This window comes from Cardiocondyla obscurior, linkage group LG01 (genome assembly GCF_019399895.1).
Source record: "Cardiocondyla obscurior isolate alpha-2009 linkage group LG01, Cobs3.1, whole genome shotgun sequence".
NCBI lineage: Eukaryota > Metazoa > Arthropoda > Insecta > Hymenoptera > Formicidae > Cardiocondyla > Cardiocondyla obscurior.
The window spans coordinates 11,976,055-12,002,877 of NC_091864.1; the positions used below are offsets into that span (position 1 = coordinate 11,976,055).

Consider the following 26,823-nt stretch of genomic DNA (forward strand, 5'->3'; position numbering starts at 1 on the left):
ATGTGATGTAACGTTGCGACTGCGACATTTCTCGTTTCCTTCCCTTGACTGTTTTGTTGCTGGAATTCAAAAAGTTATTTGGTTATTTGATAGTTGTCGAATGGCATAAATAAGGAGGTTGTAAAACATATAGATCAAAACAATTGGATCAGAATAATCAATAAAATGGATATAAGTGGGGTAAGTTTTTTTTTTTTATTTAAGAGTACAAAATATCTACATTTATGAGATATAACGGCTGCTTTCCTTTTAGTAGACACAGTCGACAAAAATGTCATTCTGTCTTTTTTTGTATTGACAAAATAACGAAAACAGAACGACACTTGTGTTGGCTGTGTCTACTAAAAGGAAAGCATATAACATTACCAGTTTCGTAATAGATAATTGTAATGAGTTATGTTAATGAGTAATTATTTAAAAATAGGTAGCATTGCTCTCACAAAATAACTCGGTTTCGACCAGTTCCACAAAATGCTATGATAAAGATATATCAGTTGAGGAGACCTTGCTTCAACACTTGCAGACAGCTATCTCAGAGACAACAGAAGAGAATGTTGCATATACAAAGGAGATAACCCTTTTATTGAACAAACTGGATTTTGATGTCAATACGTTGCCCATTGATATAAAAGAAAGTTTGCAAAAATTGTCTTCAATCTTAAAATCAGAAGGGCTATTTGACTTTGACGAGACAGCATTGCAAATTGTTAGAGAACGGAAGATTATAGAGGAGAAGAAGCAACAACGAGAGGAAAAGCAAATGTCTTTGAAATATGATAAGTTGTTCAGAAATTGTAATAAGTTGCAGACAAAGTTGGACAATCTTCAAGAAGCAGTGGAGTCTCTCAGAAACGATATCGGCACTACAGAAAATAACGATATGGATTGCAACAAAGATTTTCTGTCTATGAAACTGAAAGAGTACCAACAAGTTTTTAAAAAATTAGAGACAGATTTGAGTGATATGCAGGTCAATGAATTTTACTCGGAAGAAATATTGAATAAGTACAAAGAGTACTTAGAGCAGACTAGCAGACTGGCAGATCTTAATCAATCACTTGCCCAGTATGGTGATTTACCACCTAATTTATTGCAGGCTAAATTATTAGTGGAAAATAAGAGAAAAGAGTATAAGAATTTAGAACGGATGTTTTTAGATAAGGTTCAGTAATTTCAAACTTAATTATCGATGTATTTTATATTTGCAATATTTGTCATATAGATGTTATTAATTTACTTAACAAATAAAGATTACCTGTATGTGCACTTAAAAATAAAAAAAATGCTTGTATAAATTGTAGCTCTTAAAAACCGTATTTTGACTTTGCCTGTTTCCGTGCCATCCTATTTTGCGACCACTGATTCTTGAGTTCTAATTCCATAGCTTTGGCCTGATGCGCTAGATAAGTTATTTGATGTTTCTTTTTAGATTGAGAGTTTACTCCACCGCTACTCTGCATAGATACTGGCCTGTGTACAGACTCTTCCGTCAATGCTTTCACCAGCCATTCTCGTTCGTCTGGCTTTATGTCTTCTCCGTTTATTTCGATTATATCCGCTCCATCAATTTCTTTGCGTTTTATACCTCTTTTACCACAGAGATATTCTATTGCCTTTTCGTCAAAAGCAACATTGCCTTCCATATCCACATTATATTCTTGTTCGGGAATTGGTAGTTTTGGGCCAACCTCTACTTTATTTTTCAGTAAAATTTCTTCCTTGGGTAGATTTATAACGTTACTTGTTAATATTTTACTTGAATTACTCGACTCATCATTTAAATCTTCAGTATTTCGTTTATGTACAAGATCTAAAGATAATTCTGAATCTAATAATTCTGTTGTAGAACTGCTCGGTGCATCTTTATTTTCAGTTAATCCAAAGAAATCTATCGACGTATCATCTTCGTCAGAACTTAGTTCGTTATGTGATTTTTCTAAAGTTGATATTTTTAATTTAGAATTATTCTGACATGTATTAGCTTTTTTCGTCATTTTTGACTGTTGTATATTTGTTTTTCCTGTTAAATTCTTAACAGCTTGAGGTATTAGAATCTTATTACTTTTTGTTTCTCTTTTTGGTGGTACTAGAACGGAAAAAAGTCCACAGCCTCTCTACAATAATAACGATTTATGAGCAACATTTAACATTAGCTTTAGTATATTTATTTTAAGAATTTATTTTAAAACCTACTTGTGGCAATTGTACAATCTTAGCTGGTTTTACCTCGCTTTCTTCCTCGATATCCTTAAACTGATTTAATATGACAGATTAATATAAAATGTTCAATAAAGTTAAGAACTTGAATATGCATACCTCTGATAAAGAAGGCACCGATATCTTTACTGTCTGCTTCTTTACTGGTTTCGGGATTTGCCTCTCCGTTTCTTTTTTCAACAGAATTTCGTCCACTTCCTCTTCGAAGTTGCTCGTCGAAGTGAGATCTTTAGGTTTTGGCAGCATATCGAGTTGAAAATTGGACTCCGTACTGTCGTTCTCCTCCACTTCGACATTTTTATTTTGCGAGACTACTTTCGGAGCAGGCAAAGACAGCTTCGAGTTTATTTGCACAGTTATAGTTTTGGCTGCGTCATTATCCGTGTCGTTTGCAGCGACTGGTTCCGCAGACTCGCTCTCCTCATTTTCGGAGCCTTCATCGCTGGTGTCGTACGCCACGAGACTCATTTTCGATCTGGAATACGCTTCACTTTTAATTTGTGTACATTTACGTGCGACATAACCTAACGCTATTGCTCCGACTTCCAGAATCGAAATCGTAGACTTAGTTGGTGGTGGCTCGTAGCGGATTTTATTGAAACTAAGAAATTTATTTGATTAGACTTGTATCGAGAGATATATCGCTGATAAATAAGATATTTAATTTATCAATGACTCGCTTTCGCAACTTTAGTTTTAGCAATTAATATTTTTTTTCTTTCGATCAGTACAATTGTACATTGAGCTGTATCACTGGGTAGAGTTCAGCTTTTCTTTATGATACTCATTATATTTATAACTCATTACATTTTGACTTTAACATTAGAAATTGCATGTCTCGATAACCAAATTCAGTGTAATATACGATAAGTGCTTGTATCTACGTTTCGTAATATCCCTTTTTCATTAATCACGAGTATATTACGATCATACAATTATTTTTTAATTTACATTTTAATATTCAAATATATTATAAAATATTAATTTTGTTAACAAAAATATGTAAAATCAAACTCGATACCTCTTTTTAGTAAGTAAATAATGCACGGAGAGGTATGTAATATTAAAATAAATTATAAAGCAAAGTGAGAGAAATAGAAATGCACATAGATATCACTTTTGGTTCTTTAATTAATTATTGTTTATTAAATCGAATATTATATACTTGTCTAATAAACTACCGTTGTTTTTCCTGATCTTTCTTTTGAGACGTTCCCTCTCTTTTCTTTCTTGAGAGGATCGCTTTATAATTTTTCGAAATTGCCTCGCCGGTCATATTTGCCGTTTAATAAAATGTAATAATGCGGTTTTTTTAGCTGTTTGCCGTATTTGCGGGTACCGTCTCCAACGACGAGAGATCAGCCCGACCCTGATCCGTCCGTCTGAAAACCTTGCTCTTTTACGCAATTTTAGCGTTTATTAAAGTTTGCTCGCAAATGAAACGAAACCCATATAACCTACCTAATTTAGCGAGTAGCATTTTCGAGTGGGGACCACTTCAGGAGAGGCAAGGGGAGATGAAGGAGGAAGAGGAAGGAGAGAGAGAGAGTGGGCGAGGAGGTGGAGAAGGCAGGAGATGGTGGTGGAGGAGAGGTCGGGTTCTATTGACAGCGGTTATTGCCTAACTGCGTACCTCCACCTAATATGCCCGGCTCGGGGGATTCGTATCCAGGGTTGCTCGAACGAAAACTGCGAAACACACCCGCGAATCTTTAATTCCACCCCCTACACCGCGTAATACCCACGGCCGCTTTCGTCTGCCCGTTGCCCGGATTTTTGTTTAAATATCACGCACGCTCTTTTTTCGTTTCTCTTTCCAGATTCCTCGGCTCCTTTTTCTTCCTGAACAAGCTTTTCGAGTTTATATAATTAAAAAGTAGTCTACCCTTTCGAAAATAATCGAGAGAGCCGTTTTCTTGGTCGACCTCGCTCTGAGAAAAGCTCGAATTCGCTTTGCGCTTACAGAAATTGCAATTTGGTAACATTGTATTACGCGACGTAATCCTCGGTGAAGTGTATCGATTGTTGTCTTTCCGTTTTTGCTCGATCCACCCTCAGGTGATTATTTAACGCGGCGAATTAACGCGAATCGCAGCGATTTGTCGTCGCCGAGACGGAGGCTTTTTCTTCCGGCGCGAGGACCCGGCTAATCCTTTTTTTTTTTTTTCCTCCCCGTTGTCTCGATACCTCGACGTACGTGTACGTTCGCGAACGGATGCGGGCAAATAACGGCCCTGCCTGCATTTGAAACTCTATTAACTCTCCGAATATTAGCTCGTCGAGCGAGATTAACCTCATTGTGCCCCGTTGAAAATGATGACATCACTATTAAACTCCCGTCGGCTTACGGAAATTGATTAAACTATCAAATTAGCTCTACTAATATCAACACATCAACGCCGCGAGACCGGGCCTCTGGCTTCGAGGTTCAATCCTAAATGGCATGAATTTGCCGGTCCGTACGATCGTTCGACGTGCATTCATCGGTGCGACTATATTCCCCAAGTTATGCAGTCGTGACTGAAGCTTATTACACGACGAAGCCGGGGGAGAGATATGATTTGCGATACACTGGTCCCGAACGTTTTCATTTTTCAACGCGAGTTACACGATGAATGCTCCGCGAGCTTAATTCACATCCGTCGATTGTCGAGTACATCTTATTTTACTCGTAGCTTTAAAAAAATATGCAGCAAAATTAAAATTAAATTTTTACGTTCCTTTAATAACAATCGCTGGAAAACATTCGCACGTACTTGCGTCCTTTTAAATGTTTAGCGGTTAAAAATCGCGGCGGCAGCTCGTACCGTACGATCATGTTCGTAAGAGTTCGAGTAGTAACACTAGTCCCCTTTCTCAGCTACCCTTTTCCATCCGGCATTCAGGAACTACGGAGCGTTAGATGTACTGTTAAGGGAAGTGTGAACAATTTCGTGCATTGTCGAGACTATAATATGGCTGGCAGGATAATTATTGGAGGCCGTTTGAATCTAACTGTTTCCTTCATTAGCAGTCTCAGTTCGCCCGTTTATCTCCTTCTCTCTCCCTCTGCGCACCTACAACATTCCCCGCCCTCCCGGCCCGCGAGAGCACCTCACTCTCTCTTTCTCTCTCTCTTTCGTTCTCCCTCGTCTCTCTCTCTTTCTCCCTATCTGAATTTTGTGCAGAATTACCCGCCATTATCATAATTGCGCTATTACCGATAATATCTACGACTCCGCTTCGAAACTGTACCTCGATGCTCTTAATCCATTTTCTATTTGGACAGCGGGGGCTTACGGTGGACGAGAAGTCGCAAATTCCGTTGCGTAATTTCCGCTCCATTGAATCATTCCTTCGTCTACCTTCCCCTTCACCACTCTCTTTCTCTCACTTGCCGCGAGATTATATATTTTGCAGCAACAGCCAGGATAGCGCGAAAAGGAAGCGCACGTCTGCATGCCTGACCCGCGCGCTTCTTCTTCTACTTAAATACTAAATATTAAGAAATTACGCAAGGAAACCTTCTCGTGAGTAACACAAAAGATCGCGAAAGATTTGTTGACGGTGAAAGAAAAAAAAGGGGAAAATATATGCAGATAGTAGCTGCATATAATGTGATGTTACTATATTTTTTATGAAGCAATTAATAAAATTATAAACCGCACGACCGTAAATCGAGATTTGAAGCGTTCGACACTTCGACGCTTGTTTCCCGTGTCCGCAATTAGACCAAGCGGCAGGTGGTGCACTGAACGTGACAGTTTTTAGAAGGGTGGTAGAATAAAGGGTCACCTCAATGCCGCATATAAATTCTATATGTATTATCCGTCATTACGAGTGATCAATATTTCCACAAATGTGGCTAAGATACCTACTATAAATTTTTTTTACGCGCGCTCCTTTCTCCGATTCAGTATTCTTTCACTTTCGGCGCTGTAAGTAAACAAGAGCCATTCTGCAGAGTTCTAAATTAATAATAATTAAGTTAATTACAATTGACAATAACGATTCTTAAAAAAATCAACGTATTATATTAATTTAAATTTTACAATGCAAATTTTATAGATAACTTGGTACATCTTGCACATTAATATTATCCGATATACTCTTTGTTTATTTTATGCTCGTAATTAGTTTAATTATTGCCAGGCAATAAAAGTGAACCCCTAAGGGGCCACCGTTGGGCACCGTTGCGAGAGTTCAAGACGCGATCCGTCGTCGGATTTTCCTTAGCAGCTGACAAAACAAAAAAAAAAAAAAAAAAGGAAAGAAAAGAAAGGTAGATATCGCGATGACAACTTATCTCGTTAAATCTCGTTCTTCGACAGGAGGAAGATAACGAAGGAGTAAGAAGCACGCCGAGGCGGGAAAGACGAAAGGGAAAAGGGGGAGGGCAATGGGGGGCGACTACGGGTGGGGATGTGGCATAATTACGAATATTAATTGCGTTTCCAACGAGCTGCTGGAACCGGAGCTGCTGAGTGCAGATGTCAACCTATTATCATCCCCTGCCTTACAATGGGCGAGATCTCGCTTTCTCCGCTTTATTCCCCCTTCTACCATTCGCCGTCCGCGTCGTCCTATCTCACCCACCTCCGCGATTACCCCTCTCCCGTATTGCAAAGTTAACAATGTTACTCGCTCGTGAATAGCTGCGGAGTATCATTATCAACGTGTCATCGCCAGGGCGGGGTCTTCCTACCTTCATAAAGTAAGATACTACAAAACTGATGCGAGGACGCATTCTCGCGAGACATTACGGCTGCTTTGACGAAGAATCTCCCCCAATATACCCGAGCTGTATGTCACCGTTACCTCGAAAATTACGTTCTTTTAGTTCGCGACAGTTTTTTTCATCAATTTGTTAACACACGCCAATTAGAAAGAATTACGGGAGTAATATGTTATTTTAAAAATACTCTTATAATTAGATTTTTATGTAATTATTGGCATAAAACATTTTTTGACAAAAACAGTCGTATGTAAAAATTCGTACGCAATCTTAATTAAAACAATAAGTGCACATGCTATTTTATATAGAACTTCTAAATGTACGGACTTTAGGTATCAGCTAATTATCCGCTTATCGAAATGATACTCAGCCTAATGTTCTTTGTACTACGCGCAATATTGTGTCTTAAGGTAAGTGTTGGAACGGAAAGGTATTCGAGGGTGAATGGCAAAAGGGGAAAGCTGGAGGGACAGTCAGAGAGTCGTTTAATAAAAGTATGAATATCGTCAATAGCTCGACGGCTCGTTCCCGAATAATTTCCACTCTATCGGAAAATAATTATACTTTATCGGGCCGGATCTGCCTTCCTTCCTGTCCCCACCCGTCTATTTTTTATCCCCTTCCGAAGGCGGCGTCTCAAATCGCTCAATTATATTTCCTCCCCGTTCTTCTGGCTATTGTCTCCTGAATCGCACGCCGCGGCGTTACCTACCGGAGAAATCCCTTCGAGGACGATCATCTCCTCTCCTCGAGACCGATCCTCTGCCTTCTACTTCCTCTATTGGCTAGCCCTCAAATGCGTAATCGGTGTCTGCGGATTTTGTCCGATTAAGAAGCTAAAAAGTATCGAGCAATTTTTGCAGAATACTCCTCTCCGCCGTAAAGTAGGTAACAGAACACGATGATATTCAAAGACGCGTGCCTCTTTTTAAAGACACAGATTTTGATGGTAATTTAACTCACATTTAATTTTACATCCTGACATTTATAAAAATATATATCACTCGCCGTGTCATAATCGTAATTTAATAGAGCTCACCATGGCAATTTTGAAAGCTCCAAGGAACAATTAACGCGCGTGACGAGGGAACGCCATCGTGTTCGAGATAATTGACTAGGATGATTCGTTGTTACTCCACGTGACTAAAAGGAGACCGAACGAATGCAGAAAGGCAGGGAGAAGCGCCGGGGTAGATGATGGTCGTCGAGAGGGCTTGATCATTTCGGGGATTACACGCTGAAAGAAGAGAGAAGGGTCGTCTATATCGTCCACTAAAAGAGCAGAAAAAAGTGACGATGTAGGCAGTCGTGGATTAAGGCATTTAGAAGCCCAAAGTGCAAATTAATTTTGCCATTTTTTTTTTTTTTTTTTTAATCGAAGAAACCACAAAAAGTTCAGCGTGGAAGGAAATTTCTAATTTATCGAGTATTATTGATTAATAATTAACGTAACGTTAAAAAAAAATAAAAAAATTAAGTTATCGCTAATGTTACTTAAAAGCCTTTGCGAAGTTTCAGACGAGCTTCGTACCCGCTTGTTAGGTAATCCGCCACTGCACGTGGGAGGGTGAGAAGAGCGAGTCCTTGACGTGCGTTGGGGGTAGGATCGCGGATGGCACGCGTGAATGCGTCTTTATAAAGAGCAGTCGGTGAATTGATATAAGTGAGCAGTTATTTCGCGATCATTTGGAATTCCCCGTGAATGTGACGAGGGGATGGACGGCGGGATGTGGAGGGTGGTTTTCGAAAGTGAGGCGAAGAGGACGACATTGCCCCGGGAATGGGGAGCGTTCAGCCACGTGCGAGATGTTGGATCCGCGCTGCGGATCAAAGCTCCCATCGGCTTCGATCGTACTTGCCAATGTTCCGTCCGATACTTCTAATCTCGCACGGTCGACGGGCTCGTCGTGTAATTTTGGTAAACGCGGTGAAGGCTTTCTACGGCTCCAGGCACTTCACGTTGAATTTATTTACAAGTCCAGTTTTTCTCGAGCGGAAATCGATACGCCGTCCTTCTTCGCGTTCGATCCCTTCGAATTTCAATCGTTTGAATTTTTATATAACGACAACGCCGGACCTCGCATCCGGTCGTGGTCCAAGCCCCGTCTGAAGTTAAACGGATGAAATTACTCTGACGTTTCGCGAGGTGATGGCACAGCGGTCTGATAAAGGTGCGCGTCACATGGCGAGAGGAGGACCGGAGGGATGAATGGGGTGAGGTGAAAGATCGTTTCGAGGGACGAGCCAGAAGCGAAGAAATAAACCGGGCACAAACACAATAATTACTATCTCTTTATTTGGCTGTTTGTGTCGGGGTCGAGGTCTGTTCCGTTTTCTCTCTGCTGCTCTGAGCGAGACGTGCGGCGCGCCGCCGTTGTGCAGAAGTTAATAAAATCCCCGCAGTCACGCCGGGGTGTGCAGTAACCTCCCTGCAACCCTCTTTCCTGCCACCGTCTCTCCTCTCACCCCCTCCCCCCGAGCTGCTGTACAGAGAGGAGGTTTCCGCTTCAGTTTATTTAGCAGCGGCGTAGTCGCCGTTCGTTGCATCCCGATCTCTTTTCTTCGTTGATCCCTGTATCTATCCTGAGCGTTTCCTTCGTACTCACGTTTTGCGTGGAAATCTACATTTTCTGTTTTCCAGACGGATTCATCGACGTCATTATTACCATCCCTTAATTTGTTTTCTTTTATTTAATACGTTTTAATTGATCTGCGCATTTTTTGTCCTATCTGACGATGCTGTTCTAATTTTACGGAAATCATTTTGCTGCTACAAATTATTAAAAATTTATGCTAAATAGATATAATTAAAACAAAGGTAAAAATGTTTATCCCTTTTCTTTTATCGAGGAACGTCGTTGCGTATAAAAGTTTTACTGAGATTGCTTTCATTCACTTAGTCGAGCGAGCGTGAGCGAAGAGGGCGAAAGGGAAAGGTGTTCTTTTTGACGCTAGCGATCTCGGGAGATAATAACTCATGAGCGTAATTGTTACATCATGGATCCGTGGAGGACAAGTAAACGGGTGTTCCACGAAACGGCGACGATCGAAGGAGACGGTACGCGAGGCAGGAAGGAGAAGAGAAAGGTATGCAAGGTACCACCGGGCCCTACAATAGGCGGCATTAAATCTGCAAAAGAGAGGTGGCTCGCTGCTCGCGGCGCGGAAAGCGACGAGGTGGAGCGGAATCGAGGCGCAAAGGAAGCAGATACAATTCACAATGGACTCGGCGAACCGGCGCGAAGATCAAACGCCACTCCAACGGGAATTACCGACGTCCATAACTGACGTGAAACGACGAGTTTACGACGATAACGACGAGTGTTAAGAGTTAGATCGCTTCGTACGTCCGCATTTGCGTCTGCCCGTGTCGCGTCGGATTGAAAAGCACGTAACGCTGTGAGATCTTCTTACTTCAGTTTACGTTAAAACAAAACATTTTTATTCGAGATCGTAGAAAAGCGCGGAGCACCGTAGGGATAAAAGTTTATGTCATTAAATGACGAAATTAACTTCTAACGGTAACGCGATGAGATAATGCTCCAAATTGACGCGAGCTTTGTTTTAACAACATAAAGGGGAATGAATCTCAACTCTCCCTGATTCTCTAAGGGAGGACGGAGTATCAGGGACATCGTTATTGGCCCCTGAGGCCATGCCGCGTATTGTTGTCGCCGAATGAAACGAAGAATCACTGAATTTTATGAGATAAACGAGGCGAGCGGATCGCGCGAAAGTAATGTACGCGGTTTGAATTTCGACGATTAAAGGGAATAATAAACTTAAAAAAAAATTAAAATAAAATAATATATAAGCACGTGTTAAAGAAGAAAAGATACAATTATCTAATTACAATTTTATAATCTTCCATTATTCAATTCAATATTCATTATTCGATATAATTTGATATTATAATTTCGCAAAATGTTTTATAAACTTCCACAACGGATTATGAAATCGCGACCGAGATTTATTATGCAAATCTTTTGCAGACCTTCAGCGAAGGTGTTTTTCTCGCGATGCTTTCAATGGGTGGAGATTGCCGCTTTTTCTTTTCCGCCGTCGCGAAGGTGGATCACTTTCGGAGATGACAACAACGCGATTTAGCAGACACGGGAAAGTCGCCACGCGACAGTGGCAAGGGGTGGCGAAGAGGTTTCAGTCGCTCTTTCGTGGTTGTATATCAGGGGGCGTCGCGTTATTGGCCCCCGAGGCGCAACCGAGCTTTGTCGGCTGGCACGCCGTTCGTCGGATAAACCCGAGCTCCAAGAACTACTGACTTTTATAGGATAAACGGAATAAAGAGAGAGAGAGAAAGAGGGAGGAAAGGGAGATACTGTTTCACGCGCGCAAATGTTTACGACAACATCGGGTCTTATGCATCTCGGCATGAATCCGCGCAAATGAGGAGCCGAATGATGCTGTAATCATTCTGGATATGCAAACGCACGTGATTATTTAATTTTCGCTTGTTTAATTCGCAAAATGACCCCCTCCCCCGTAACGTTTTATTCGCGACGAGGGGGAGGGTGCAGAAAAGTCGTAACGCGGGCGAGTTAAAGATTTAAGTGTTTCAGAATAAGACAAATGTGTTAAAAATCTGTATAATATAATTCAACGTTGTAAGTATGTAATTTTTTAGGATTCTATAAGCATGGTAAAATTTTTCATAACGTTTATTACCGCGAATGGTGGAAAATAGACGTGAATTGCATTTATGGAATACGGATAAACGTATGCACATTTATTTTATTTTAATTTGCTTGGCAGACTGCGAATTTCTTTGAAAATTTAAACGAAGACCGAATAAAAAAAAAAACTTATATTGCGATTATTAAAATAATATTTTAATATGCAATACAGTGCACATTGAAGCCATATTACGTATCAACGTCTACTTTAATACGTGACTTGAAAAAATTAATATGCCTTTTTATAATGATGAGCATCAGTGCCTTAAGAAATACGTATTCGAATTGATATTCATTTAATATATAAAATTAATATTTTAGATATTTCTGTATGCACGTTTGTATAATATTTGACGGTATAAATATTATAAGTAAATATCGATATTCCGGTGATTTTATTTCTGCGGCTTTATTAGTTATATGGGAGTAGAACTTTGAGAAATCTATTTTTTTATCGTCACAACAACCGAGTATCGATACCATATTTGCATGATAAAGCCGACTATGAGGCAAGCAGAGACGAGATCGAACACCCACGCCTTTATACAGATGGCGGCAAACATTCTGTGTTCAATCAATGCGGAGATTTGATACCTCGTTTTATCGAACTATCAAGTCACACAGACGCGCGACAAGATAAACTGTATAGATAAATCCCTGACAAGAAAATATTATATATATTCCTTTAATCATTATTAATGTGTAGTTCCTTTGTTCTAAATATGTGGTCAGTTTTCAAGCGTTCAATGATATAGAATAGAATGTATAGATCGTAATCGGTATCAAAAGATTTGTGATAGGAAATTAACCAGAAAACACACAATTTAGAAATAATTAAAAAAAAGACATAACACTTAATTGTTTCTTTCTTAAATTAATGATCATAATTTTAATTTTTTAATTAATTTCGAACGTATAAATAAATTCTATGTCATTGTTAAATTATCCATAATTGTAATAAAATTGCGCTTTTTAAGAGAAATAGAAAAAAAAGTATGTAAAAAAACGACAAATATAAATATAAAGAGGGCGGTTAAATATATAACAAAACAAAATAAAAAACAAAAAAAATATATAAAAAAATAAAAAAAAATAAAAAAACAAGAACAAGAGAAAGAAAATAATTCGGAGAATGCTTAAAGAAGATGGAACTTACGAAGAAGATGAACGTAGGCCGATGGATCGAATGTAGTAGGAGAGAAAAGAACTGGAAGAGCGAAAAGAGACGGCAAGAGGGCGGACGAATAGGGAGGGAGGGTGAGACGGGTAGGGGGAGCAGAAAAAAATCCGGGGATTTACGCGGAAAGGGCAAAATATTCCCCGCCCAGGCTTCATTCAGCCTCCGATTACGGGGTGGCTTTGGGTGAAAAGCGCACGCTCCCATTGGCCGAGGGGCTAATATGGCGGTGTTAGGGGTTGCAAGGTGGAGGTGGTGTACGCGATATTAAGGGCTGCTTTCATGTCCGACGAGCCAGTGCGTGGTGCGCCGTCGATTGATGCATTTTCCGTCGAGAAAGTGGAGAACGAAGTTCGGTATACTCCTGTCTTCTCCTCATTCCCTATCTTTTTTTTTGGTTCACACATTTCTCTTCGCGTACCTTTCTCCGCCTGGACCGCACTCGACGGAGGCACACGCGACTCGGCGGGTAGATTCAATTTCCGCGCGTGTCACCTGGGACGATAGAATCTATGATTTGCCAGTGATTTTCGTGGGTCAAGGACTGCTATTACGTATTGCGATTTATTTGCGGGAAGTTACTTTCAGTGATTTCTGACAACAAACGACTTCTGCTCCAGATATGGCCCAAACTTATAATCAGAAGAGAAATGTGTACAGCATCGATCAGATATTAGGTCACGCTAAAGATGAAGGTACGGCAAAGTGTTTTTTCTTTTTATGAAGAAATTGCGCGCAAAATATTCATATAATAAAATTTTTTTTTTTAACTACAAAACTACTTTTTATATTAACAGAGTAACATGAGACTATATACATGTATATATTTAAAAAGAATTTAATTTTTTGATCAAAAATATAAATCTTTCAGTTTATATATCCTTATCTTAATTTTTAATAATTATATTGTTCGTAAAATAAGACATAGATATAAAAGAAAGAAATAAAAAGTTTAATAAGTTTTTGATATTAAAGATATTAAAAAAGTTTAAGTTTACCTGTAAATTAAGAGAATTATAAACTTGTGCAATAAGAAGTGATAAAAATCTCCTGAAATACGCTGTTAACCTTAGGATTGTGCGATTAAAGGCAACGTAACGTAATTAGGTCGTCGCGGGATACGGAATCTGTGGCGACGATCGGTGTAACGTGAATTTACAACACGGCGTTGCGACACGCGAGTGCATGCACGTGATTAGGTTACGAAGAGGCGCACGAACGGCTGATTGTTTCGATACATTCACTTTTGTAAAATCGTCATATCGTGATAAATCATGTTATCAACTTTTGAAGAACTGCCATTGTTTCATGCACTGCCTGAACTACTGTTATAGTTTATAGTCAAACAAAACCATACAACAATCGCTATTCTACATTTTTATCAATAGCACAAACACGTTTTTGCCGTTAATCGCTCATTACAAAAGTTATCATCGTCTTAATAAGAAAACATTGAAAAACTGATAATTTTTGGTATAAATTATAAAAATTAGAAGATAAAATTATTAAAATAACTGAATTATATCTTTATAATTTATAAATATTACTTCAAAACTCAAACATTTAATCAAGCATTCAGTTTTAAATAGATCTCTATTTTAAAAAATTATAATTTGATTATCCTTTAAAAAATATTAAAGATGGAATAAATGTACTACGATTAATAACATTAATTTTTTAATTCTAAAAAAAAAAGAAATTAATTTTAAAAAAGTTGCTAAGAATACACAAGGAAAAGCTTGCTTGATATACGCATATGAATTACGCAGATATGCTATGCAAGCTTGTCCTGATTTTTAAAGTGTAGTAATAGTAATGATTGAATGGTAACAGTGTTTTCAATGTTACATTCTAAAACGATTGGCTCGATGATGCTTTTATCTGGAATTTTTTTTCCATTCTTTATGAGGGATACATTTTACCGAGGGATTTACTTAGTTTTTTATTTATGCGATCAGTGATAACTGCTGTAACGCGAATTTACGGCACGACGTTACGACACGCAAACATAATGCGTATACACGCTTAACGTATACTGTCTCTTTGTGCGGTGTACAAATACAGAAATGCTACACGTGGCGTGCAAGCATGAACAATGTTCCTGATATTATTATAATAAATGTATAAATTACTAGAAGTGCAGTTCGTGTATATTTATCATGCACGTATATTCTCAAATGAGTCGCTTTATGTATTCATAATTTATGACCAATTTTAAAACTATCGTATGGTTATTAAATATATACTTGGCGATTTTATTAGAATTATATTATAGTTTAGAAAAGAAGTAGAGTAAAATATATTTTATTGACTACTTTTTATTTAAAAGTAAACGTACGTGTAATATTTAAGCAACGAAGTGCCTATTTATTTCTTCAAGTTATTCAAAGCTAATTTTTTTTTGTTTTTTGTTTTTTGTTCTTTTTTTATATACCGACGTGTACTCCATGTATTTTATATGAGAATTTTGTGGGGCTTGTATTTCATAAATTTCATAAATATGCGTTTTATAATATTTTTTTTGTAAATAGTCTCGTCGCGTTTTATCGTATTATATGGAAGACTCGTGGCCGGCGTATTAACGTAAGTCCTTTTAAGGACTTTATTAGATTTTCAGCGTAAAGTCCTCGGCCACTTATAATCCGCTCCTGTCTCACGAAAGTATATTTCGTCGACTGAACGGATCGCAAATCCCTTTTAACGCTTAACGCTTAGGTACATAATCCATAAATGCGTAGACTCGTAGACGCATAGGAGTTCTATTAAGAAGGCGGTCGTTCCAGACTGGTCTGGTCGTACAAAACATTTCCATTATTCTTTAATTACTGTAAAAACAAGATAGAATTAGCCTGTACTTATACGTGCGTCTTTGAATTTGGTTTCGGCTTTTTCTTTCTTAATCTTTGCGATTAGAAAAAAAAAAAAGGAATGAAGATGGAACAATATGCTTGAGCTAAGACTTTGACCATTTTAACATCTTAAATATATTCTACCGACGACGGGTCTTATGATTTTCAATTCTTCTTAGATAGGCTAAAACTTTCAAGTTTTCGTTACATTTAAAGTAACGTAAGTAAAAAGTACGATTTCAGTTATATTTTTTATAATATATACTTATTTACACAGATGACAATAATTTTTGCAAAGTTTTATTATATTTTTGAAACTTCCGTACTTATAATAATATTGTTACGCCGGGAACGGGTCGGCGGACGTTTCCGCGTTCGCGTCTCTCACACTCTCACTCACACACACTCGCGGCGCCTGAGCTCCGCGAAAGAAAGAGACACGATTTGTAAAAAGAAACAGGAACGATATTTAATAAAGAGCATGCAAGCAGTTACACGTCTGCACCAATTCAAGACATGGGCAGAACTGTCAATTAACAAATAATAATAATCCTCGTTCCCCTGGCAACGGGGAACCGAGACTTCGGAGCGAGCCGGCAGGTTCACGCTGCTCCGTATACCGGGCGTAACAATGTAATAAATGCTTAAAATCCGCTTAAAAACGCGGATGCAATAAAAATAATTCTCCGAGATAATACACCTTTTTTTTTTTTTTAGAAAAAAGTTTATACTACTGAGAAAGGTCAAAAGGCTATGTAACGACGTGTTTAGATACATAACGCAGTCAGAGCTCTTATTGCAGAAATGCCAAATTACATAGACTCATTACGATTATTATTATCTCTGTTAATATCTTTCATCAACTGTTACAAAATTATTAATCCGTATTTCTGAACCGCTGTGATTTCCTTTAACAATTTCTACGATTCATCCGTCGATGACTTCGTGACTGCGGACGGGCTCGTCGATGCCTCGCGACATAATGATTCGCGACGTCTGTCCCCGATCGGCACGGTAAATAAATTTTTAATTTCGCTCCGCGAGTCTCACCCTCTCGACTATCCCCTACTCTGCCTCAGTCGCCTGGTCCACATCAGGCGTCGGCGCACCGTAGATTTAATAAAAAGCAGTGGAGAGCTAAGCATCAAGTGGGCACTCCATTGTGCCCCAGCATAAAAACATTGAAATCTCTCTATTCAGCTTGGATTAGTACGACGATGCCTCTCTTCTATGCGTGTGTGTGCGTGTGTATGCGTTGCGGAAATCCACGCGTGCACGCACACGCGTGCCCATGTGCGCCGGCGGCGGCGTGCATACGTTTTCGATCGTATCTCTGTTCATCCTATCACAACTGCTGGCTATGTATCGACACCGAAAAGTAGGATTAGCATTATTACGCACGAGTAGTAAATGCTTGTCTAATTAGTCTGAGCAGAGGCGCGTAAAAGGATGTACGAAGCGTGTTGCGGGGGGGAGGGGGTGGATAATCGTAAACCTTTTCGTACAACCTTACGGTTGCCAATTGAATTTGCTAAATTAGGCCGCTTAGAATGGTCGAAAACTCGAGGTACCAGAAGAGTGAATTAACAATAAATCGGGGAACTGGCGAAAAAGCCGATATACCTGGATCAGGCAATTATCGGTATGATTAAATTGTACTGCGGCCATTTTGGAACGTTTAAATGTTTGAAATAAGTACTTTAGGTGAGGAATGTTGGTTGCTAAAGCGCGACACAATATGTTTTTAGGTCGTATTTAAATCAATTATTTTAAATGTATACTGCACAAATGTAAAACGGATAGTATTATTTAACCGTTTATTTATTTTACTAAATAACTTGCCAGTTGATCAACGTGGAATATTTGAAGCTAGATAAATTATGGTAAAAATTAAACGGGACTCTATTTAATATTTAATGGGATAAATTTTATTTATTAACCTCAGGACTGTATTTCCAAGATATGGCAGCGTAATGTAAAGTGATTTTGAGGGAAACGTTTACGAAGCAGATTATAATTTAATGTGAAATTAGCCGGGGTACGTGCACGTAAGCGGATGTAGACGAAGTTGTAGCTTTGTAGTTGCCGCTTCGGTCTCAGATCGTTATCCAATTATAATAGGTATATTAATCTAAAGTGCTATATGTAGTTAGCTAATTAATAATTAGCCTAGTTCGCGGTAGTAATGAGAGCGCAATCCAGGTTGACTTCATCAATACAGATCAGAATACGTTGGAGTAGTTAACACCATGCAAACTTAATGGTATTAAAAAAAAAAAAATTTTTTCCCCGCATATTAATCTTTTGTTAAATTTCGATAATGTTATTTTCTTTCAATATTATTTTCCCCTTTTTCTTGCAAAAGGCGAAACGTGTCGGTTTCGTGTCACTTTAGATTTTCCGCACAAAAGTTTTATTTGAAAGGGATCTCGATATTTTACAAGGGATTTATAAAAAGATGCTCTTCGGAGGAAGAGCGAGCCAGAGAAAAATCGCGCATGCCGTTTTCAAGATTACCGGCACAAGGGAGAGTTCAAAGAGGAATAATAAATCGCGCGGCAATTTGTTACGCACGTGTGTACGTATACAATGTATCGTTTCTTAGACGCTTCAAAGAGGTAACAAGGTTTATCGCGTCGCTCGATTTTTATCGTTTGTACGAGTTTTGCCGTGACATTACCGCGATGCATTTTTCCGGGAAATCCGCGAGATATTTTTGCTACCTTTTGCTCGGAAATCGCGCAACGATACCTTCGCACGTCTGTGCATTTTTTTTTCTTTTTTTTTTGTAATTTCACAAAATGGGAGAGGGGGGGTCAACTTTATAGACGTTACTTTCGCGACACGATGGTTCGTTCCGCGCGAGCCCCGTTTTTAAAACTCGTTACGGTGAATTTATTTTTAACGCCGTCAAGTGCCTTTCAAAATTACATGCAGATCAACCGAATTGTTATTATCTGGGCGCTTGTGCAATATCAAGCGTATTGGACGAACGTTTTTTGAACATTTTTGTATCGATTTGATCGTTGCAGAGCTGCAAATTTTTATAAAAGTAAAGTCGCCGAAATAATCGCCATTGTAATCGTCAATTATCTAAATTTTTGCAAATTTAGAAATATGCGTGATACAACGGTGAATAAATAAATAAATAAATATAAATAAAATTTATAATGTGTTAAAACCTTTGTAAGATTCCATACATTTTATCATAAAATTATTCGTAAGCTTATCTTTTACGTGCGATTTAAAATACATGCATATCGTACGTATCGCGCGATTCGGTTTCTCACCTGAAACGAATCGGACAATCCATATATATGACTATTACGTCTACGTGTAGTTTACTTTTAATGGGGCTTTAAGCCCTTATTGATACTCGCGCAAGGACAGAACAAGCGATCATGGCAGGAAATATGACTGGGGTACGAGGCGGTCACAATCGCAGAGATCCGGGAAAGGGTGCGCGTTGCAAGAGGGGTGCAAGACTGGTTGCTGTATCACGAGAGAGAAAGAGAGAGAGAGAGAGAAAGAGGTGGAAGGGTGTGGGCAGTATGCACTCGTGATATTTGCTAATCACTGACAGCGACGGCTTTTAAGTACTGTCGAGCACATACGTATAATGTGCGCACTTACATTTGTAGGGTATTTCGCGGGCGTGTACACGCGGGTAGATGTATGGACGGTGCAAAAAAAAAAAAAAAAGAGAGAGAATGAAGCGCCGGGTGAGGCTTAAAAATTGGCAAATCCGCCGATCGGACGTCATCGGCGTATCGGTTATATCGGTACCGGTCGTTGTGCGGCTTAAAAATGAAATTGCGCCCGTATCTCCCCGCCACTACCACCGCTGCCAGAGTTGGCATATCAAGCAAAACGACAATTTCGTTTTGGCAACGCGAACGATATAGCTTAATCGCCTCCCGATCGCTTCCCGCGCTCAAGTATCGGACGTATCGTTTGACGTATACTCCTGTTTAACAGGCGAGGATTCGCCAAATAAATTTCGAGGATTACAAATTCTCACCGTCTTACAAAACGAACGGTACTTCTTTTCGATTGATTACAAGGGTCCGATTTGATACCGATGTCACATTACAGCGCACACATTTGCCACGCAGAATGTAAAATAATAATATTTCCGAGAAGAACTTTAACGTACCCATTTATCTATTTGCCTAAAATGATACCTTAAAAATTGCGTATTATTAATTTCAGATCACGCGACGTCGTCCGATGCTGTGGTTGACACCGGCGATACAGAGCTTGGTCATCTGAGCGATCACCAGATCAACGACTCCCTACACGATCCCTTGAATCTGGGCGAGTCCGACAGACCGCGCAAGGTGCGAAGATCGCGCACAACCTTTACGACCTATCAACTGCACGAGCTCGAAAAGGCTTTTGGGAACACGCAGTACCCGGATGTGTTTACTAGAGAGGAATTGGCTATGAGACTGGATCTATCAGAAGCTAGAGTACAGGTGCATTTCGCGAATGATTCAATCATTGGAATCAATCAAAAAGGACATACGTTTACGGGAGAAAAATTCTTGCAAAGACAAGAAAAAATTTTTATGAATATTTAGAAAGGGACTTTTAATTAAAAAAACATTTTTTTCTTTTATTTTGCAAAAATAAACGAAATAGAATAAATGTAATAAATTTAAATATTGTATGTATATAATCAACTATCTTGTGTTTCTACGAGATATGCTTATGTCCTTTTCGCAATGACTGATTCAAATATTCCACAAATGCGGCTTGAAGAGAATGAGGGAAAGAAGTCTAGCCAGATTTTGCCAGACAGTTGGTGAAGTATAATTAACCCTTCGTCGCTTTGACTGGACGAATTCACAAAGCCCGAGAGGCACGCGAGTGTCGCTGAGTTTTGCGCATTTGATAGTGGCAAGTTTTGTAAGTAGTTTTAATGACGAGTTTTAGATTCGGCCAGCAAGATGAGATTTAAAAGGCTAACTCATTGCTCGCACATAATTTCGATGTTAAATATGGTGCTCGTTAAAGGAATTCAAAATAATGCAATAAGCTGAGCAGGCAAAAAATCCTACATTATAATAACGTTCATAAAACGAAACATATTTGAATAACCATTACGACACTTTGATATTCATAATTATAGATTTAAATTTATTTCATAATTCACAAAGAATTAATTTTTTACACTTCTTCGTCGCGATAAAATAATTTTATATTATAATGCAGCGATTAATGCGCAATAACGTAAACTGATTTTCACGTGCAATTTTCACGAGGATCGATTTATAACATAGATTTCGGGAAGTTTGAGAAACGTTTCGAGCACCCTCGAGCGCTTGCAGAATTGCGCTTTGGCGACTCAGCCTCAGGGCGCAAGTCACTTAACTAATTAGAGACTATTGTATCGCAAAATTTCGTGCTGCCGTTTTCTAGCTGTAATTTTGCGAAACATACCTTACGCTCCGAATCCGTCAATGGTTAATTTTATAGAGAAAAGACTCCCTCGTGTAGGAATAGTTCTCTGCTTTGGAATTACTTTAAACCGACATTCTTGAAAATTCAAGTACGTTGCAGCATTGGGGTACAGTTTAAAATCCACGATAACGGGGGAACGCGTAGCTTTGTGTACCGTGATTTCCATTTCGCTTTTATACATCTTTTTCAAGATGCATTTTATTAAACGCAGTTATCAAATTAATTATCAAAATAAATATATCGTAACACCGATTATTACAACGATTCCTAATAAATGTCGCGACAAAATTTTTTATTAATTTTTTAAAATAATAATATACTTTAATATTGATACGCTTACGAAATTACCGAATCGATTGTTTTATTCCAACGTACACGACAAAGTAACTGTCGACAATTTAGACGCGCGTATACCTTCTGCACGTATATGACTGTGGGTGAGTGCGAAGGGTTGCGTGGGGCCGCCGACGGAAGGGTGGCGATGATGCTGAAAAGAGACAGAGAGCATTCCGATTGGCCCATTGTGGTACAGCGGAGCGACAATGCCGGCAATTGGCCGTCGCTCGACAAAACCGCTAAATGATCCGCCGCGGCGCACAGTGGTGCCACGGCCACTTTATTTCAATCTAGGAAATCCTCCAGTACACCCTCCCTCGCGTCCTCCACTCGCGCGCCGATTCCAGATGCGAAATTACCCCATTTTTCGGTATTAACGGCTGGCCGATGTGTCGACGATCGGGCGCGTATGGTAATGCAATCGCGAGTCATTTCTGACGTTTCCTATACCCTGATAGATGATTCGCTACCGCCGAGTATTTTGAATAGAATTTTTATAGACTACTATAAACGACGCAGCGCGATTTTTACCGTGTTAAATCTATATTTAAAAACTAAAGCCGCCTTTTTTTCTAACGAATGGCATATTATTTGTAACGAAAGAGTTTGCGAAAATGTTTCTGTATTAAAAAATAATATTACGTTGATTTAGAACAAATTTAATTATAAGCTTTATTCAGAGATTATGACAAAAATTGCATCAATGTGATAGATTTAAAGAGCTCTAATTGATTTAAGACGTATCGATGTACAGGTTGCAGAAACATTGTTAATTCTAAATGGTAAATGGCTCGCGAGATTAATAGGGTAGAGTTATGGAAACGCGTCGACGTTGCAAACTTTCGAGTTCACGGTGGGTTCTCTTAAATGACGCAAGGTTTGCGAGCACTTAAGCGTTAGAGGCTATTCAGAAGCGATTAAATAATTAACAGCAATTAGGCAATTGAATTTCCTACCCTTCTTCCCCGTCCGCCCATCTCTCGGTCCCGCAACGCTGACCTCTTTTCCTCGCTTCAACGTTATTCCTCTCTTCTCTTCCTCGATGCCACCTTTTTCTCCCGGCGCACCCTCGATTTTCTCACGTTGCCTTGATTTTACTCCGCAATCCGACCGAACTAGCTTGCTAATTTGTCTCAATACAACGGTCCGCCACAAATCATAATTTTATTCGGTTTTCAAGTAAGTCATAATCAATGCCGCGCCACACATGCGATAAACCGTAATCTTTGTAGCTCCAGACACGCGTTTTCTCCGAATAAAAGACTAACAAACTATTCAGACGCGAAAGCATACTCGCGTACTTTAATTTTACCAATAATTTATTCTTTTTCGAGAATAAATAAAATAGAAATCCTTTTGTCTCTTTTTCTCTCTCTCTCTTTTTTTTTTTTTTTTTTACTGGTTCCTCTGGTACCCACGAAAATTCGGAGCAGCTCGAGTGGAAAGCGAAAGTATTTATACGGCAACCGGACCGGCGATAGGGTCGTTAGGGGTAGACGAGAATAGAGCCGGAGGCAGGGGTTGCTGGTACTCAGGGGTACGAAGGAAATCAGGATAATTGTTAACAATTAGCTTAATCAACCTCGAGAGCAAGCTTTTGTTGTTGGTCGCTCTGATACGCGCGTCGGGGGTTCTCGTAGGGCTTCCCTTTCCTACTAAATTTGGATCTTCATGATGAATATCCCGGGATTCCGATAAATTGCAATCAATAGAGATCATTGTCTCTTGACAATTTAATCAAATAAATTAAAATTACATTTATCATTATTTTTCTTTCAAGTATTTCGATAAATTATTTCGTGGCGATTGCATAATATTTTTAATGCCAATTAATACAGTTGATTATTTATTCTACAAGGGATCTGTCTTTGCTTCAGGTATGGTTTCAAAATCGGCGTGCAAAATGGCGCAAGAAGGAAAAGGCTCTAGGAAGAGATACGAGTTTTATGCATGTCGAGCAGGGAGGTGAGTTTAAGAAGAGCAATCATTTAAACTTCTAGCTACAACAATACCATTAAAAAAAAGCAAACGGAACACGAAATACGATTTAAATGTTCTTTTTTTAATATTAAAATAATTGCAAAAGTTTGTTTTTATTCGCCACTGCTTTGCAGTAACACAATAACGTGTGTTACGTTCGTTAATATGTGCAAGAGAAGACGATAGGGCGCGAGTTATAAAGGGTAGATGCAATCGGCGACAATTACATCTAATTTCAGTGTCGGTCGTCATAGCCATCACGTGCGAACAATATAAAGCAGAAACCTGGTCGATTATTTTTTCATGAGACACTGCGAGTAAAGCTTGTGCATCTAACTGACGATATTAGCGGTAAAAAAGTCTAATAGTTTCAGCTTTGTAGTACTCTTATGCATACGCTACATAATAATTAAATTTTTCAACTAACATACAAGACTTTAAAGTTTCTCGTGTTGATTAATTTGTATGACTCTCGTTGCGATCGGTCTAAAAAAAAGAAAAAAAAAAATAATTGCAACAAATCTGAAAAATTACTTTCAGAGAATTAAGCAAGTTCGTCGAATCCTGTTTACAGGTGTTAACGAGTTGTCCCTTCACGCGCGACTGCTACAAACGGCCAGCGGCGTTCCCGGCGCGGACTCTTCAGGCCCGCCGACGGGCGCGTTTCCCTGGTTCATCCCACCGGTTTTCCCGTCACCTTGGCCACCGAGCGCGCCCAAGCTGCCGCCGTTACACGCTCTATTGTCCCAGTATATCGGCCTACCGTTGCCGCAGAATTTGGCGTCTCTGGGCACGATGCTACCAGTCGGCCTGAATCCGAGCTCGTCGCTAAACCATAGCACCGTGAACGGCCACTCTTTAGGCGGTCACTTACACGGGCATCCTCTGAACCTCGGTGTGCAGAGCATACCGCAAAATCTAAGCTCGAAGAACGACAGGGAGGAGGACTCGGCGTCGTCCGACGACGAGATCAGAAAGCAGAGCGCGGAGGTGTTGAGAGTGAAGGCGGAGGAAGCGCTACGTAAAGCGGACAATTAACTGTGAGAGCTCACGAATTTTTGTAAATACGAGGAAACCCCCTTGGTTCACTCAAAAGCCGTTTGATACGCACGATAATAATTTGCCTCGGCCGTCAACATTCGCGCACCTATAGTATCCTGTACGCGTCAGAAAATTATTTTGTTTATCAGCCTGCAAAAATACGGATTCAGGTGGAAAGTGAAAGAGAGAAAAAAAAAAAAAGAGAAAGTATATGTATGCGTATAAGAGATGAGATTTTGTAAAATATATGTACCATACGAGTATTAGATATATATCATGTATACATATGTAACATATATATCAGTATAGACATTGTGTAAATATGTAGGCTACCCATTAAGTTAAAAAAATATATTAAACCTACGAAGAATCACGCAAAACTGTATTGTTTTTTTTTTTTCAAATTAGTAGTGCCTATTAGTTTAACGTTGGTAGTCGATTTTAAAAGCAATTCCCTTGTAAAAGATGTCAAGAGAATATATAATTTGTGTCGTTAATAATTATCTTATAAATCAAATATTATTTGAGTAAATGAAAAAAAGAAACAAAAATCAAGTGGACACATTTATTGTTAGATTAATAAAAATAATGAATTTAAATAAAAGAAAGAAACCAAGAAGGAATTTGAAAGCACTGTATTTGGAAGTATTAAAAGCGCTACCAATTACACAAGATCATTTCTCAATCTACAGGTTTTCAAGTGTCTATATAATAGTCTTTACTAGCGTATCACGATTAATAAGCCGCAGGTGCCTACGGCCCGACTTTCGCACCCGTTGATTCGGGCCTCAACTACCCTAATTCATCCTGTCCGAGGGCAATTCACACGGGGGCGAGCTACAAAATCGCTTCCGCGTCATTAATCATGAAAAGATTTGGCGCGTTGGCCGCGTCATTACGACGATTTCCTGAATTCCGCGCAGCTGGCGGCGTCCCCGCACGGACCCCCGAATTCCCACGGGCCCCGAGCAGCGCGATTGTGTCGCACGCGTTTAATCGCGCACCCTCGCCTTCCGTTTCTCCCTTCCTCATTGGCCCTCTCTCTTTCTCTCTCCGCTTTACCCCGGGCTCCGCATTTTCCACCGCCGAAAGTGAATTTCGTCCGTGGGCGGGATCGGGCGCATCCCGGCGTGAATGTCGGTAACACGCACAACGGCAATTACAATCCGGCCAATTTATCCACGTTATCAGAAATTTATCTGTCGCGAAGGGCAAAGAGCGCACGATGAGCGCGAGAGTTAACGTTATCGCCTAGCGTTATCGCGCGGGAAGGTAATTATTGCACCACCTGCTTGGAACGAGCGATCCGCGCGGACTCGATAGAGCACGCAGATAAGGCGGGCTGGGTGAGTGATATTTTATTTCGAGGCTATTTCGTCGAAGCAAAGTTCTACCGATCGTTACTTGACAATTGTTGTTTAATTTCTTTTTACGATTAAAGAAAAAAAAAAAAAAAAATTAATAATATGTACTGTATAATGTATGTGCAATCGACGTCGACAGAAAGAAACGCAAATGGCAACGATAGATCGTTGCGACGAGTACGTACCCCTTCGTAGGTTTTTAGGCAAAGAAACTCAGGATGACGCACTCGAGATGCGACGCATTTTGCATTGCCACATTAGGTGAAGTACGCGCACGCTTTCGAAACGCTTCGCTTACGTTTTAGCTCAACAACCGTGTCGCATAATGCCGCAAAGTTCCGCTAAATGGAACCATTAGAAGAAGGAGAAAGAAATGCTCGAGGTTCACTTCGCCTCGATTTCGTCCGTCAGACGGAGTATTGCTGAATTTCGGCTTTGGTCCACAACGTCGGCGCGACTAAATTCTTTGCCACCGATACCAAGTTCAAAAGTTAGGTTAGAAAAAATATTGACTATATTTTAAGCTTTAAATAATTATCCGTCTGTTTTAACCGATTTCTTTTAGTCGTCTCGTACTTGCTTTTTTTACTACAAGAAACCACGAGCACGCCTCGCGTGTGCTATTTTTCAAAATGTCTTAATTACGAACTACGAAAAAAGAATTATGTCACTTACTCATCTGCATGAGCTTCGGCGGAGTTGTAGAGTTCTGTGACTGTAACTTCGGTGACTGTAACATAAAAAGGAACATATCAATGTAGATAAGATTACTAAAAAAAAGAAGTATAAGTTTTTATAATAAAGATTTTATTTAAACAATTCATACTCACTTAAAAGTTCCACTGATATAGGATGCCCGTTCCGGGTCTGCTTCTTCACTCACAACAGATGGGACGTGTCGAGCCATCCTTCCGCGCACTCGCCACTAGGCGGCATCGTTTTCTCGCATTTAAAAAAGATTTCTACCGGAATATATACGGGCCCGTTA

General features: G+C 39.5%; 3 protein-coding genes across 3 annotated transcripts; 2 read left to right on the plus strand and 1 right to left on the minus strand.

The window, feature by feature from the left end:
* Positions 1-25: 25 nt before the first annotated feature.
* On the plus strand, positions 26-1,296 carry LOC139106078 (uncharacterized). Its single transcript, XM_070662571.1, has 2 exons — positions 26-180; positions 425-1,296. Exons 1-2 carry the CDS (start codon positions 166-168, stop codon positions 1,169-1,171), a joined length of 762 nt encoding a protein of 253 aa, XP_070518672.1. The 5' UTR covers positions 26-165; the 3' UTR covers positions 1,172-1,296.
* On the minus strand, positions 1,184-26,703 carry LOC139106051 (proline-rich protein PRCC). Its single transcript, XM_070662530.1, has 5 exons — positions 26,666-26,703; positions 26,511-26,565; positions 2,317-2,692; positions 2,194-2,253; positions 1,184-2,114 (listed from the first exon to the last, which is right to left on the minus strand). The coding sequence occupies exons 3-5, from the start codon at positions 2,683-2,685 to the stop codon at positions 1,305-1,307; spliced, it is 1,239 nt and encodes a 412-aa protein (XP_070518631.1). The 5' UTR covers positions 2,686-2,692; positions 26,511-26,565; positions 26,666-26,703; the 3' UTR covers positions 1,184-1,304.
* Hbn (aristaless related homeobox homeobrain) lies at positions 12,770-24,678 on the plus strand. Its single transcript, XM_070662557.1, has 4 exons — positions 12,770-13,494; positions 19,861-20,126; positions 23,328-23,415; positions 24,005-24,678. The coding sequence occupies exons 1-4, from the start codon at positions 13,422-13,424 to the stop codon at positions 24,466-24,468; spliced, it is 891 nt and encodes a 296-aa protein (XP_070518658.1). The 5' UTR covers positions 12,770-13,421; the 3' UTR covers positions 24,469-24,678.
* Positions 26,704-26,823: the final 120 nt, after the last annotated feature.

Excerpts from the sequence above, each read along its gene's own strand:
- LOC139106051 (XM_070662530.1), bottom strand. The coding sequence starts at position 2,685 with ATGAGTCTCGTGGCGTACGACACCAGCGATGAAGGCTCCGAAAATGAG. Across the intron at positions 2,254-2,316 it reads CGGTGCCTTCTTTATCAGAG|TTTAAGGATATCGAGGAAGA; the intron begins GTATGCATATTC and ends ATATTAAATCAG. Across the intron at positions 2,115-2,193 it reads AGATTGTACAATTGCCACAA|AGAGGCTGTGGACTTTTTTC; the intron begins GTAGGTTTTAAA and ends TTATTATTGTAG.
- Hbn (XM_070662557.1), top strand. The coding sequence starts at position 13,422 with ATGGCCCAAACTTATAATCAGAAGAGAAATGTGTACAGCATCGATCAG. Across the intron at positions 13,495-19,860 it reads AGGTCACGCTAAAGATGAAG|ATCACGCGACGTCGTCCGAT; the intron begins GTACGGCAAAGT and ends TATTAATTTCAG. Across the intron at positions 23,416-24,004 it reads TATGCATGTCGAGCAGGGAG|GTGTTAACGAGTTGTCCCTT; the intron begins GTGAGTTTAAGA and ends TCCTGTTTACAG.